The following is a 17,063-nucleotide window of genomic DNA, read 5'->3' as shown; positions in this document are numbered from 1 at the left end:
TACCGAAGAGCCATAGTAAAACATCAGCAGCCCCCATCAGCTCCCCCTACTCCCCGCTCCCAGCGCCTCCCACCCACCAGCAGCCCCACTGATCAGCGCCTCCCTCTCCCTCCCCGCACCTCCTGATCAGCTGTTTTGTGGTATGCAGGAGGCTCGGAGGGGGAGGAGCAAGAGCACTGCAGGCTATGGGGAGGGGGCAGGAATAGGTGGAGTGGGGGCAGAGCTTGTGGCAGAGCCAGGGGTTGAGCAGTGAGCACCCGCTGGCACATTGGAAAGTTGGCGCATATAGCTCCAGCTCCAGAGTCGGTGCCTATACAAGGAGCTGCATATTAACTTCTGAAGAGCTGTATATGGCTTCGGAGCCACAGGTTGGCCACCCTTGCATTAGTAGATCACAAAGTGCTTTACAAAAGAGGTAAGCATCATTATCCCCATTTTACAAATAGGAAAACAGAAGTGAAAGGACTTGCGCTAGATCACCCAGTGGCTGAGCTGTGACTGGAACTCAGGTCTCCTGCGTCTCCTACCAAGTTATTTATTTGTAGTTACACACTATAGGGTAAGATTCATCTGTATGCTACAGTAACTTTGTGCTGCTCAGATGCCACAAAGTAGCCAGGGTGCAGCAGAAAATCTATCCCATAATTGTCAAGAAATGTTTAACGTTTAATAACTCTTCACTTTGATACTGCTACTCTGACACTGGATGGATGAAATGTTTGTTCTAATAATCATTTCTCCCTTAATAGTAAAGTACAAATACAGTAGATATAAATCTCAACTGAGGGAAACTATAGATGTTGATATTTCAAGTTAAAGTTAGACTTAGAAAACTGTCGGCTGTGCTGAAATGCATCTTACTTGTAGCTAGGCTGTTAGGTAGCCTAGAGATATGATAAGCATGAATCTGAATTCAGATGAGCCTGGAATTTAAAGGTGTTTAAAATCCAAACCAGGATCCAAATCTCATTTTTGCAAATTGCTTCTGTCTTTACGAGTGGAATCAAAACTCTGTATCCAAAAGCACAAAAACTTTGGGCTGTTTAAAATCCTGATCCAGACTTCACAACCTGAGCCCAACTGTTAATTTAAACATTAAAGTTTCTTAGGTGCAAACATAAGTAGTGAGGTTACATGCAGGATGATCACAAATGAGGTGAGATCTCTTTGGCATTTGCATCAATATGAAAAGCTGCCTAAGCCACATATTATGGCACATGAGCCAAAAGATAATGAAATGGGACATGAGATCCCCATACCTTATCTGAAAGCTGAAACAAAAAAATTTCAGCTGTTCCGTTTGGAATCCTTTCTAAAATGGATTGGAGTCAGGAGTCCTGGTTAAAGGCATATGTTTATGGTTTGGTATGAATTTTGAAACAGAGTTTAATCAAAGTAAAATTAATAAATCCATTAAATAGATTTTTCAAGGTGGTACTTTTTTTGGCTTGTCTTCTTTGCTTTCCCTCCTCTCCATGATCTTTTAAGCAATATAAGCATCTGACAGTGTGTTTCTTTATATATGAGATGTTGCCACATGAGCAGTCCAGGTACGGCAAAGGCAGGAGTCTTTCTCAATATGAGATTATCCAAATAAGTGTTTTCAACACTTCAGTGGAGGGAAAATCCTAAATTTGAAAATGAAGGCAGTTTCCCCATCAGTCATCATAAAAAATCCAGGATTGCTTTTGCACATGGCAACATCTCTCCTAAAAGGAGTCACTGAAATATTTAGTAATCTGAATTTCTAAGTAATCTCATCAACTTCAACAGAAATCCAAAGATCAATAGAAAATTGTCCTTCAACTGGTTTAAAATTAAACTGGGTGCACACAGGGTGCAGACCATGTAGTTAAAAATGGGACAAAGGTTCTAGAAAGTAACAAAGCCCTGATCCCTCAGTACTTATTCCCCAGCCAGCTAGGACCATTCTATTGCAATGTATTTTAGAAAATCTTTCCTTTAATATTCCCTATTTATACCAACATTGAAGCTAAATACACCAGGGGCCCAATCCTGCAAACATTCTCTGTGCACATCTCTCACTAATTTTAATTACTTCAGTGGAAATTTTGCATACAGGATGGCCTGCAAGATTGTATTCTAAGTTACTAATATTTAGTGGAAGCATATAGTACAGGACCATTACTATAGCTACCAATAAATAAATATGTACAGTAATATTTCTGTATGTAGTATAATAGAAGAAAACTGAATCTTGTAGCAAAGTTTAATAGTTTTTACAAGCAAGGTGCATATAAGATGCAGTCTTAATGTAGATGGTGGAAGACAGAGAACCTAATTATAAAAGTACACTGTATTTGTAAAAATATCATTATATATTGTGAAAGGTAAGATAAAAGTGCTTCAGAATGGAAATTTTCACTTCTTTTAAATCTAAACTTTTGTGAAAGAGGGAACATAATGAGGCCTGATAGTCATTTCTTCAGAGAAACAGCGAATTTTGAGGGGAGAGTTGACCAATATCTTTGACTTATTGGCACTGCCTTTTCCTTTAATTCTTTATATATGTGTTTGTCTGCATGCGAAATACTATTAGGATATTATGTTAAACTATCATTAAAAGAGCTATAATAGAAATGAAAATTGCATTGGATCATTAAAAACATCTCTCTAATTATTTATCTTTGCATTTTAAATTTAAAAAAATTATTTCTTTATGTTTAACAATAAAAAGCCCCACCTATAATAAAGTCTAGACACCCTGACAATAATTAGATTCCCATTCAATAATTAGATTCCCATATCACCTCCCAGCATAACACAAAAATTACTTTACAAACCAATGAATACAAAAGCAAAATATGCCCCATTCCACTGCACACATAAAGAACATGATCCAAAAGCCATTGAAGTGAAACGAAAGACTCCTAAAGACTTCAGAGGTGTTTGGGTCAGGCCCCCAAACCGCAAGCCTTTCTCAGAAACCCTATAAATGGATGGCTTTTGCCGTGTACCCGGATGGTCCACAAATCTGGGCTAATTAAAATGCATAGAATTTCAAGTGCGAAAGTCAAAGATAAAGTATTTTAGAAGAAAAACTATATTGATTTATTTGATACCATCAATAGTTTGTGGCATGATGATATAAATCTATGAAAATCTCATTTATAAATTTGGGAAGTCTAAAAAAAATCTTTAATTTAGTATATTATTCAATTATTACAACATTTACATACATCATTTTAGTTAACAGTAGTCTGAGCTCAGAACCTGCGTGGTTTAAAATAATGGGAATAAAATACAATATTGCTTTTTTATATTTCAGAAGTCAAGTTATCATTCTACAATTGGATATTTGGGGTGGATAGGTAAGGTAATGAGGATACATCAGCGGACAGTAAGACTTCTTTTAAAAAGACACCAAATACAGAATTAGCATTAAGCAGCAGGTGCTGCTTATAACAGAACATCACTTCCATGGAAACATGGAAAATACATTTTTATAATCTACTGTTGATATTGCCAGATTTTGTTGGCAGAATATTCTTAGGCAAAGTATAGTGGCTTTGAAATTGCTCCAAAATAGTTTCCAAACTCTTTTAAAATACATATATAAAAATTTTACCCATTCTTCTTATCTCTATTCATAACAAACCATGTGTGCGCGTGCGCACACTTTCGTAGGACGACTGGAAATAATTTTAGGTTGTTATTCTGATCAACTTGCTTCTGCCTTCTTTCCTAGGAAGTGTGTAGAGAGCTCTGGTGCCTCAGCAAAAGTAACCGCTGTGTTACTAACAGCATTCCAGCAGCTGAGGGTACTCTTTGCCAGACAGGGAGCATTGAGAAAGGGGTGAGTTCAAATGATTTATTGTTTTAGAAGAACTATAAACACTGCAAAAATGAAAAACTGAAAGTGCTTACTCTTTGATGCTTAGATGACATGCACTAATTCAAAATGTATTTGCATAATAAACTCCTCCCTAGTGGAAAAGTCCTAAATAATTTGATAGAAAATACCTTTTTTTTAAACCAGTATCTATAATTTAATAAGAATTTTATCCCTGTTATAGAATTTTATAGGTTGGCTTGAAAAATATGTAGAAAGGGTGCTATCCTCTATCAAATTCTATCGGTTTTCAAATAAATTTCCATAAATCCCCTATTGATTTAATCTTTATTAAATTATATAGTACTCTTCCATAATGGATTATTTTAACTCTGGGCTTATCATGTTTTCATGAATGAGCCATGACATATATCTGGAGACTGAAAGTTTTTATTTTGTCCAAAGATAAAAAAACTTTATTCTTCCAGTAATAAGCCAAATCACTCAGGCATGTAGAAAAAAGCTGTCATAGTAAAAGGGTTCTTTATGGTCCCACATTTACCACTGACAGCTGTTTTGGCTTTTAGAGTTATTTCTATAAAACCCTTTTGTTTTCATAACTACTCAGTTTTAAAGGACTTTTCCATAAGAGCTGATAAACTTTCAGATTATAAGGGTTAACGGTGATATCTGCAGAAAGTAATTGTTTCAATGGGGATACACAGAGATTTATTCTCTTCTATCGCAGGACTACAAAGGCTGTGTGTATGTGTGTCTGCACATGTATATTTTTAATAAAAAATCTAACATTTTGTGTGGTTAGTAAAGATATCTGTTAATTTTTTTCCATGGAAAATGTTATGGCCGAAAATGTGTAGTCCATTCAGAACTATAAGCAGAAAGTGGAAATAGAAATATTTTTAAATAAATCAATTTACTGAATACAGATAGAAACGGACCTGAAATAACTTGAGTTTCATACATGCATTTGCAAGATAATATACAATGCACTTTACACAGGTTTGTTCAAATTGACAAGAGTAATTGTATAAAGCCATTCTGATAACTCTCTGGGAATTAGTGTATTTGTCAAAGCTACATTTGTAGATCAGTCCCTAAAATTTACTGCTCCAGACTGGATTTAAGCTAACAATGACTACTGTCATCTCTCCTCAGTTCTAACTCCTGCCATGTTAGTTGGGCTAGTTTCAACAAAGATTACACTACATTTTGACTTACAATCTGATGTTTAAATAAAGAGAATGAAAGCTTTTGGGGAGTTGTCATAGTTTATTAATCTTTGCTGATGACTTAATTCAAAACATGCAGAGTTTGGAAGTATTGGTAAAACTTGTTAAATAATTTCATTGATGGGATCATTAAAATAATATTTACAGTTAGCTAATAAAAATATGGAGATCTTCACATTCTACCAAAAAAGGAGTAATAGAAAATGATAGGATCCTTATTCTTAATCAGCAGTCTAGGTTTATTTTGGAATCATCCGCCCTTGCCAATGACAAGAAGCAATTTACCTCTATTTATATGCTTAAACCCATGAGATTACAGTGAAGAAGTAAAAATGCTCAAAAACACTGTTAGTGTCCATTTGCCAGAGATTACAATCATTCTCTTCTCTACAAAATATCGTGTCCAGTCATAAGACATTTATTCCATCATTGGATTTTAGTAACAGTCATGGAAGAATGTATATTTTTTACAAATGTAAAATTATTCATCCCACTAAACAGTAAAGAAGCTTATCTGTAAATTGGAACTTCAAAGTATCCTGTAAATTAATAGTTCCTGATAGCAAAAAGCCATAAAGCACAAATTCTTTCCAAATATGAGGTTCAGTTCACCACACACTAAGGAAAAAATAATAACTTACATTTCTGTAACACCTATTATTATTATTAACACATATATTGAAGTTGTGCCTAAATGGCACAACTGAATTGGTCCCCACTGTGCTAGGCACAGTCCAATCATATAATAAATGACAATACCTATCCCAAAAAGCTTAACTGTACTTAAAACATATTGAGAAAACCAATTTCTGCTTTCAATTTAATTGGTGTAAATTCTGAGTAAGTGTGTTAAGTCAATGAAGTTACTCCAGATTTACAATGGTGTAATAAGAGTAGAATTTGGTCCAGAGTGCAAGTGTGTATAGTAACAGCATATCTGCAGAGCTGGCAGCAGTATCTGTAATTAAGATTACCTAACACTTTTTATAACAAGGGCCTGCTTTCAGTTGCTTATAAACTTGCCAAACTTTAACCCATTTGGGCTGAAATTTTCTATGCAAGTTCTGCCTGAGGCTGAAGATATTTTTGAAAGTTTAAACAGAAACTGTTCAGCTATTTCTGACAAAGACATTAGGAAATAATACATTGTTTTACCAATGTAAAAATTCTTACAACTGTTTTGTTGAAAAGCTCTAGTACTTTCATGCTTTGGTGCAGGGACTTGAAATTTGGCATGGTGTTACCCTGGGCCAAAACGGTGCCTTTTGCTTTCCCGTTGAAAACCTAGCCAGATTTGGCTGAGGTAGGAGCCTTAGATATTATTGTTTGTCCTTCTGTCACATATGCAATATTATGCTGCTGCATAATATTACATATATAAAATGTACTCTATTATAAAATCTCTAGGATTATTCTTTTCTTCATAAATTTATACAATTGTTTTGCTTGGAAAATGGATTATAGATTGCTATCAATTATTTTATTAGCTACGTTATCTTTAGAAAATTGATACAGTATTGTTCAAACTTTGTCTGTTAGGTAAGTCACCAGCAGTTTTAAAAAAGTCATAACATACAGGCTGCAAGTAAAATAATAAATAATGCAAATTTTTGTCATTACATTTAAAGCAACTCAGAAAGCATTAACTTTTTCTTAAGCCATCAACCTGGGCTTGTTTTAGTCAGTTTACCAAAGTCCTCACAATGTGCTTCAGATTTAAAATAGGTGATGAATTGCAGACCATGGCAAAAATTAGACAAACAAAAGGTACAGTAGGCAATTTACCCATTTTCAGATGAAGATAAGGTAACTGTTGAAGTGATTTATTTATTTATTCTATCCACAGATTTTTTTCCATTTTGCTTTCCTTAATCTACTGACACATTTTGCTGATTGTGATAATGCAAGTCAACTTGAGCTCCTAGGTTATTTCTTGGAAATGGATATAATTGATAGTATAAGGGTACACAGCCAAGGTTCTTGCATCAAATTTCATTTGTAAAATTCTAAATGAACATTATGAGTTGCTTAGGTTTTAAGGAAGAGATTGTTGCATGAAAAATGTAAATATCCTGTACACAAAGAACAGTGTCAGTGAAAAGCTTATTGTTGGATATTGAACTACATACCATAACAACATATTATGGAAGCTCCAGTTGCAGCACCATAGCTAAGGTGAGACGAATATGGCACTTAAAGTAAATTCAACCTCTTTATTTTGTATGAAAAATAAGCATATTACCCGCAAATGTAACACCTGGCATCACACTTTTTGTCTTTAATGATCTTTATAACAGAATAACACAGATTGTTCAAACTTCCTGTATAATTAAAACTCTCTGAAATCTTGTGCCTAGGCTATATTGAAAGCATTGCGAGTTTTTTTCTGATTAATGGGCATTTTTTCTCATTACTGAAAGTTACTGCTACAGCAGGGAAAAATAATATTCTACCACAGAGACTTCTATAAAGAACTGCCCTTTTTCAAAATAGCTGCTATTTCCTGTTTTTCTCAATGGGACTGAGGCTATGACCTGCTTTTAGCAAATATGACCATTTTGTCCATTCATCTGGTCCTTAGTGGTGTTCTCCTATTCCTGGCAGCAAATGGGGCCACATTTTCTGTGAGGGAAGTCTGTGCCCCCAGTTCCATTAGAAAAATGAGAGATGGTGGGCCTTTTGAAAGAGGACTTTTTTATTTCTTTGAAAGAGATTTTATTTACTAACCTTTGCTGAAAGATGAACTTTCAGTTTAAAAAAATAACAACAAAAATGAGACTGTATCCTAAATATTTATTTTCAAAAGTAACCCATTGAATGCTTTTACCTAACAGAGAGAGGAGGTAGGAGAGGGAATTCAGGGTATATGTGCAGCAGGATATAGAAGCAGTGGAAATTTGGAGGACAAGAGAGCGGGGGGAAGTGTGGTGTACACCCTGTCTGTTTTGTACTGCTCTGGAAAAACCAGGCAGCAGTAAACCCAGTTTGGCTGTTTTGTGGTGCTCCAGAATGGTATAAAGTAGCCAGAGCACATCAGTAAATCTGTCCAGAAAAGTTAAAATAAAAAAATAGATTTAAGATTCTTACTTTGTATCTTCAGATTATTAGAAATACCACATGGTAATAGTCTCTTTCAATTTTTTGTTTTTGTATTAATTTTTTAAATAAAAAAACAAGGAAATTTCCTGACAAAAATTACGTTAAAATGGAGTTAAGATTGATACTACATATTAGTATTGTAGGGTAGTATACATTACAGAGCTATTGTGACTATCTCAAAACAAAGTGTTATAAACCAAGAAAATTCACATTTAAGATTAAATTGAAAAGAAAATCATATATGCTAAGATATGGAAACACGCAATTAGAGCTTCCAAGCAATTTTAACTTGGCTCTGCAGTGAAAGCAGAAGGGAAAATAAAAAGAAACTGTAATATGTCTTTAAAAATCAGTTTAATCAGTAACCAAAGATATTAAAATGCCTTAATTATAGTCGTATAGCTATTGCATGGTGTCACAACAGGGTAGAGTTAAGGTTGTTTGGATGTCCTAACTGTACAATTCCATGCTTTAAACTTGTTTACGTTTCTTTTAAGTTTAACTTTAACTCTGAATTTCCTGTATTTACAATGCTTGGTTTGGGGATAATTGCAACATTCCTATGATATATTTTACCCTAAATTACTGATATATACTTTCAATTTTAACTCTTTTTAAAAAAAAAAATTTCTGGGAATTATATATTAAATATTGTATCTGTCTCTGTGCAGGTACTTATATGATCCTCATCAACATAGCATTTGAATTTCCAAGCACTTTTAATAGGCTTATAAAATGGTTGTTTGCCTTTAACAGATGTAATCATTATCACTTACTTTTTTACTATAAATATCTGTATCATTAACAAAATAAAACTCTTCATATGTAATTTACTGAAATACTTCTTTACCCACCAGGGCATAACTAATCTGTGGAAAGCATTTCCTCAAAATATTAAGGAGGAGAAGAGCTTAACAGGATTCAGTAAAGAATTACACATTTATATGAATAATAAGAGTTACATTAGAAAGGAAAATATAGACCCTCATGCTTCAGGGCATAATCCAGCCACTTGGAGAACCTTGCTTCTGATAGATCCATGAATATCTGCGAAATCTCCAGTCAGTGGGGTTAGTTAGTTAGAACCACAGGCACCTTCCACAGGGCAAACCTTACTGCCCCTAATGGAAAAATTCCATTAAAACTGACTACATTTGCTTATGTCAGCTTTTTTTCGTATAGTGAAAGATCCTGTATTTTGAACTAGGATTTAAAATATTCTGCCTCAGATGTTTTGAATGGGCACATAAGAATGCCCTTTTTTTGTTTCTCTAGCTGGTGGAGCATGAGGTTTTTGTAAACAGAACTGTGATGCACTACAGCAGCCCTGCTTAAAAAGAAGCTATATTAAAGGTAGACAGCTACAAAAATCCCTATAGCATAGATAAATGTTTTGAAAAAGTGACTGGCATGTGTATGGCTAGCAAAATAAGAAGGCTAAAGGTCTCATTTATTTATGTTGATGCAAAACTCTAGTGTGTGTGTGTGTGTATGTGTGTGTGTGTGTGTGTGTATATATATATATATATATAAATACTGCTGTACTTGAATGCACTTGTTGAAGGTAAATTACAGTAATTTCATTATTGATATTGCCATGTTGTTTCAATGTTCCTTCATTATGATTATGCATATAGCACCTCTTATATCAAAGCACATTTGACCATTTAGAATGGACTTCTTGTTAAAGAATATAATTTTCTGATTGCCCTCCCTACTTGCATTATTTGGAGAGAGAGTGTTTCAGTTTACTGAAAGTCACATCCTTACTCGTATAAAACACCTGTGAAAATTGGAGTTTTGCCGGAATAACTTCAGGCTACATTCTGCTCTCAAGTACATTGCTGAAAATCCACAGTAACTATGGTCATCTTAAGTAGAGTTACCCTGGATTTTCACCAAGCATAGAAAGCAAAATTTGGTCCTAAGTAAGGAGTGCAGGATTTGACCCCATATTACGTAAATAAGATTTGTCATACCAGATTTATGAGATGATAAATTTATTGTAATCTTCATAATTTTATAATCAGTTCCTGGCTTCATACTGACAGTATGTATGTTCAGAGTATGTAACATATTGCAGATGCTCAGCTATTGTCTGAAAAATATTTCAGTACACATGTTCATTCAATCTCTGAACAAATGGTAGCCGGCACGTATAATGATTTTCTATACCCTATCTCTGGTGTCTTGGCATTGCTTTTATTATGTCTGCAGTGTTAGTGTACTGAAATACTGCAACAAATTCCTTTTCCACTGTAACTTCACCCAGATTTTTTTTAATAAAAAAATATCATCATAAAAATTCCTTAATGGGGAACTTTCCATATTGTGTTATCAAGCTATTAGTTGAATAGTAAGTGGAGTGTTTTTACTTAAGCAGTCTTAAAAAACAGATCTTAATGTCTAAATTCTAAAAGAATTGAAAAGACATCAGTCTTCTTTAATGAGAAATTCTAAGTAGGGTTGTGAATAGAAAAAAAGAAAGTTAGTCTTTAAACTTAAGCTCCTGGTGTATGTTAAGGATTTATAATACAGGATTTAGCTAAAGATAATTAACAAATCACATAAGCCCTCACCACTGTCTAAACATGGCTAGAGAAAGTAAAATATCAGTCTGTTATCTATACAGGGAATGCTAATGCCTATAATTGGTCATTGTCTGACCCTTATATTTTTCTGTCCTGATAACTCTATCAGCCCGAAAGCTAATTCTGTGTTTTCTGTAAAATCTTTCAGTGGTGTTTTCAGGGAGAGTGCGTACCTTTTGGCACTTGGCCCCAGAGCATAGATGGGGGTTGGGGTCCGTGGTCAATATGGGGAGAGTGCAGCAGGACCTGCGGGGGAGGAGTCTCCTCATCCATAAGACACTGTGACAGTCCAGCGTAAGTAGCTAAAGTAAGCCGGAGCCAACAAAAAGATACATTTGGAAATTATTCAAAATTGTGGTTTCACATATTATCTGTAAAAATGTTTCACTAGTGTGCCAACACTTGTCTTAAAAAGAGCAGACAGAAACAGCTATGTAGGAGAAGTTTGCTAAGCATTGTTTCACATTTTTTAAATTTATGCATTATACATGTACTGTAAAGAAAGTCAGGCTTTATATTTAGCAGTAATCAGAAAAATATTCCTCCTCAAACCTATCTATGCAAAATTAATTTATCTATGCCTTAGATATAATTCTGTCTTCTTAAAATATTATGTCTATGTTCTTCATATTGAATGTAAAATAACGATTGCTATTTAAGTATTAAAAAAGCAACACAGAATATTTTAAGGGTTAGGAATACAAAGAGTTACATACAAATCACAGTGAATACAAATTACTGCCCATGTAATAAATTTTGCCCATATCACATCTGATACTAATCGTTTTCCTGAGCTGCCACTCTCCATTGACTCTTTATATGGTTTGGCTACGCCTCTCCCCATCACTACTATCTGTCGACCGAGCCAGCTCTCTTCTTCCCCACTGCTCCTATCATTTTCACTTTTGTCCTTCCCTGATGCTCCTGTCATCTCTGTCTGCTTCTCTCTGTCCTAATCCATGTTCCAGAGAAGGTCTATCAGGCAGGCACTCTTCTTTCTCTCGGCACCATGTCTCATTTTAAGTCAGGAGCTTCTCTTTGCCCCCAATGTTGCTCTTTTTCTGAATAGGCCCCCCTTGCTTTTTTTACTACTGCTTGCTCTTTTCAGGTTTATTACACCTCATTCTGGCTACAGTTACCTGTAGCCTGGGACACTTCTCTTTAGCCCTACTTTTTTTCTCCTTATGCCTGGTGGTGTCCATTTCCATCCCCAACACTGCTCTCATAAGACTGAATTCTCCTCAATACATCAAGTGACATAAATATATGATTTTAGAATAATGTTATTTGATTAAGTGTGATATAAAATACCCATGAAATGAAAATTTGTTAAATAAATTTTCTAGTTACTTATAGATATTTCATTAATTTTAAAATAAAATGGAACACTAAGATTTTTTTCTTACCTGCTTTTAACTTAATTATCATCAGCCAGTCATGTGGTGCACTGAAGTCTACGTAGGCTTTCCTTGGACTTCAGAGAGAGATGGATAGGGTCTAGATGACATTGGGCACTTTGAGGGCCAATTTTGGTTCAGTCACATTAATGTAAATCTGGACTGACACTGTGACTTCAGTGGAGTTACTCCAGATCCACAACTGTGTAATTAAGATCAGAATAAGATAATTGGTCTATAAAGAATGCAGCCTTAGCTACTGACCTCATAATATGACAAATAATCTTTCTATATTTTGTTATATCTACAGATTTAATATGTGAAATTAATACATAATGTTTGCACACTATTCATTATAATTTTGAAAGGCAAGCATGGATAAACAGAAGAAATATATTTTAATTGCAGTTTTATTGTATATAGTTTAATTCTATAGTTTGTGGATCTATGCAAACTATATAAATATTATATAAAGGTAGGATTTTCAAAAGTGCTCTGCAGTGCTCTATTTCTGCTCCCATTGAACTCAATGGTCAAATTCTCATTGATTTTGGTGGGAGAAGAGTTAGGCCAACTTTAAGCACTTTTGAAAATCCCACTGTAAATTGTATATATATCATTGTATTTATTTATATCCTATATACACAGTATAAAGTCATGTATATACTAATACAACACATAAATAAATGTTCTTTTAGACCTTCTGGTGGAGGAAAATACTGTCTTGGAGAAAGGAAACGATATCGATCCTGTAACACGGATGTGAGTAAAACTGTATTCAACTATAACAATTAATCAATGGTCTGTTTTTTCCCTCTGGAATCAATGGACAAAATTTGTCTTACCGCACCGCACCTTTAAGTGGGGATGGGGGCTGTTGTCCAGCTTATTGAGGGAAGGGGAATAATGCTTCACGGCCAGGAGGGAAGCGAGGCTCAGAAGCTGTTGCAAAAAGGAGTGGGTCAGTGTGATGACGCTGATTCATCCCCAGGGATGGAAGGGCTGGGGAGTTCAAAAGGGGCAAGCCTGGTGGGAGAAGCCCCTTTTCCCCAGACCAGGTGGAGCAGTACCCACCCTCCCTCCCCTTGAGGAGGCTAAATACCAGGTTTGGTCAGGACCTGCTGTGGGCATTGCACTAGCCGCTCCTTTCTAGGTCTGCCGGGAAGGAATTTTTCCTTCACCACCAGATTGGCTTAGGTGGAGTGGGGATTTTTTCTGCCTTCCCCACAGCAGGTTCGGGAAGGGCTTTGTTATGGTGAGTAGGGAAGGGTGTTAGGCTATGATGTCGCAACTCATGTAAGTGTGGGATGGATGTCCAGTGCAGGTACTCCATAGGGAAGGGATACCGGATAAATGGCTTGGTAAATTATTTTAAAAGGAGGTGGTTAAAGGAGTAAAATAAGGGTGATGGTGTTCAGGGCTCCTATGGATGGTACAGCTGGGATTTGACGGGGGAGGGATGGCCTCCACCCCCCCACCCATTCCCTGGATATTTATTTAATGAACCATGGAGTTACCTGCACTGCACACTTTATCTGCCAGGTAGTCCCAGACATCAAATAATGATGTTGCGTCTAAGGCTGTCAAGCAATTAAAAAAAAATTATTGCGATGAATCGCACTGTTAATAATAGAATACATTTATTTAAATATTTTTGGATGTTTTCTACATTATAAAATATATTGATTTCAATTACAACACAGAATACAAAGTGTACAGTGCTCACTTTGTATTTATTTTTTATTACAAGTATTTGCACTTGTAATCAAAAACAAAAGTAATAGTATTTTTCAATTCACCTCAGACAAGTAATGTAGTGCAATCTCTTTATCATGAAAGTTGAAGTTACAAATGTAGAATTATGTACCAAAATAACTGCATTCAAAAATAAAACAATGTAAAATTTTAGAGTCTGCAAGTCCACTCAGTCCTACTTCTTGTTCAGCCTATCCCTCAGACAAACAAGTTTGTTTACATTTGCAGGAGATAATGCTGCCCCCTTCTTGTTTACAATGTCACCTGAAAGTGAGAACAGGCGTTCTCAAGGCACTGTTGTAGCCAGCATCGCAAGATATTTATGTGCCAGATGTGCTAAAGATTCATATGTCCCTTCATGCATGTGTCCATGCTGATGACGAGTTCTGCTCGATAACAATCCAAAGCAGTATGGACCGACACATGTTCATTTTCCTCATTATCTGAGTCAGATGCCACCAGGAGAAGGTTGATTTTCTTTTTTGGTGGTTCGGTTTCTATAGTTTCCGCATCGGAGTGTTGCTCCTTTAAGACTTCTGAAAGCATGCTCCACACTTCATCCCTCTCAGATTTTGGAAGGCACTTCAGATTCTTAAACTTTGAGTCGAGTGCTATAGCTATCTTTAGAAATCTCACATTGGTACCTTCTTTCCATTTTGTGAAATCTGCAGTGAAAGTGTTCTTAAAATGAACAACATGTGCTGGTCATCATCTGAGACTGCTATAACATGAAATATATGGCAGAATGTGGGTAAAACAGAGCAAGGGACATACAGTTCTTCCCCAAGGAGTTCAGTCACAAATTTAATTAACACATTATTTTTTTAATGAGCGTCATCAGCATGGAAGCATGTCCTCTGGAATGGTGGCCGAAGCATGAAGGGGCATATGAATATTTAGCATATCTGAAACATAAATACCTTGCAATGCCGGCTACAAAAGTGCCCTGCAAATGCCTGTTCTCACTTTCTGGTGACATTGTAAATAAGAAGAGGTCAGCATTATCTCCTGTAAATGTAAACAAACTTGTTTGTCTTAGCGATTGGCTGAACAAGAAATAGGACTAAGTGGACTTTTAGGCTCTGAAGTTTTACATTGTTTTGTTTTTGAGTGCAGTTATATAACAAAAAAAAATCTCCATTTGTAAGTTGCATTTTCACGACAAAGAGATTGCACTACAGTACTTGTATGAAGTGAATTGAAAAATACTATTTCTTTTATCATTTTTACAGTGCAAATATTTGTAATAAAAATAATATACACTTTGATTTCAGTTAAAACACAATACAATATATATGAAAATGTAGAAAAACATCCAAAATATTTAATACACTTTAATTGGTATTTTATTGTTTAACAGTGTGATTTAAACCGAGATTAATTGCGATTAATTTTTTTAATCACAATTACTTTTTTTGAGTTAATTGTGTGAGTTAACTGCAATTTATTGACAGCCCTAGTTGAGGCCTGATTAAAACCATATCAAGTGTCTCCTGTCCTTCTGTCGGTATATCTGGACAACTGGTTCAACTCCATTGACTTCAGTGGAATTATAGAAGTGTTGCATTTTGCACTCTGTTTGCATCTAGCATAAATACTTGACCTGAACAGTCTAATGTCATGTCAAGTGCTTAGATAAATAAATATTTGAGTATCTTTTATAACAAAAGATAATTCTGTATAATTTTTCTTTAACCCAGCCTCATCTGTCAATTTATAAAGTCTTCATTGGCCTAATCTCTCTGTTTTATTGTCTACATTTGTTTAATCTGAAACTAAAGGTCATCCATAGAAACTGCTCTAGAATACTTTGGTCTTTTACTTAGACTCAACCATCTTGTGGGTTATTGCTCTTTCTAGTTAATATATTTTGTTAATTAAGATAAACCCATATGTGGCATTTAAGGCTTCAGTGAAATTATAGCAGGGATGAACTTGCCCAAGAGAATAAGATACAGTAGGCTCCACTAGCACTTAGAAGTATAGAAATTCTAGGTTAATGGAAAAGTGTTTAGCACTTCTTGCACAAAACCTTCACCACTTTCAGTTTCACACTCTCACTATCCAGAGGGTAATAAATTGTTTTATCTCCAGCAAATACTGAAATGTTATGCACAACTAGTCAAAAATTTCCCAACTAAACTTTTTTCTATGGAAAATGTCTTACTGAAAATATAAAAATTCTTGCAAAATTTTGAAAAAAATCAAAATGAAATATTTCATTTAATTCAGTGGGAGGGAAAACAACTTTCTATTACTTGCTTATGTGCTAGTTCAGGGTGAATGTGGGGTGCATTAAATGAGAAGGATTTCAGTGTTCCCTAGAATATGATGATTTATTCTTCTTATCACCCATGAAATGGCCAATTATTTTCCTTTTTTTACCTTCCCTCTCCCAGGATATACTCCATCCATATTTCCCCACACAACAGAGTAGATTGGGAAGGACACCTCTGTTCCCCTAAATGTATGTAATAACATGGCTTTAGTTATGTTGCAGCTAAGATATCAAAGTTAGTTAACTCTGTGGTAGAATCTCCTGCTTTGTCAAAGATTATGGTCTTTGTCACAAAGGTCTGGTTTCAACAGAGCTGGGGTGTTCTACTATGCAAGACTTAGGCTGGAGAACTGGGACCAATTGCAGATCACTGGCCCCATATGAGTGGAGAGGAAATGATCCTGGGAATATAGAGGCCTTGGCAAATGGGAACACCAGATGAAGAGGCTGGTGCTATTGTCTTGGATGATTAGAATAGGCATGGAGACAAGGAGCACACAGCTGAATCAGACTGTGGAGTGGAAGCATGAACTTCACTTTTGCAGCAAGTCTTTGCCTGTGAAGCTCTTGGCGATCTTCAGAGGTTTGGATAACCCACAGGAGGATCAACAAAGGCAGGATTGACTTTATCAATGGAGTTAATGCCTCCATTCCTGGCCATGACCTCTTCTTCCCCTCTCCCTGATTCCTGGGATGGTTGGAGGGGACAGAGAGAGCGGGAACACAGTAGATGGACCTAGTTATGGATCACAGCCATGTACCCTACAGCTGCAGTTAAATCCTGCCTCTGTCAACTGTCCTGTGAGTCATCAGAGGCACAGCTGCCCCAAGGAGCCACTGTTGACTCCTCTGAAAGAAAGCCCTGAAGGGGAGATTGAACCCACCCCATGTCTCCAGATA

General features: G+C 35.7%; 1 protein-coding gene across 1 annotated transcript in view; it reads left to right on the top strand.

Annotated features, from left to right (window-relative positions):
- The window catches only part of ADAMTS6 (ADAM metallopeptidase with thrombospondin type 1 motif 6), a 183,747-nt gene that overhangs the window by 67,617 nt on the left and 99,067 nt on the right, over positions 1-17,063 (top strand). The window contains exons 5-7 of the mRNA XM_029910903.1: positions 3,710-3,817; positions 10,882-11,027; positions 12,829-12,892. Of these exons, the coding sequence (XP_029766763.1) occupies positions 3,710-3,817; positions 10,882-11,027; positions 12,829-12,892 (318 nt within the window). The remainder of the gene's footprint in view (positions 1-3,709; positions 3,818-10,881; positions 11,028-12,828; positions 12,893-17,063) is intronic.

Source organism: Terrapene carolina, unplaced genomic scaffold, assembly GCF_002925995.2.
Source record: "Terrapene carolina triunguis isolate 2854851 unplaced genomic scaffold, T_m_triunguis-2.0 Scaffold69, whole genome shotgun sequence".
NCBI classification, from domain to species: domain Eukaryota; kingdom Metazoa; phylum Chordata; order Testudines; family Emydidae; genus Terrapene; species Terrapene triunguis.
This window is presented reverse-complemented; position numbering and strand designations above follow the sequence as displayed.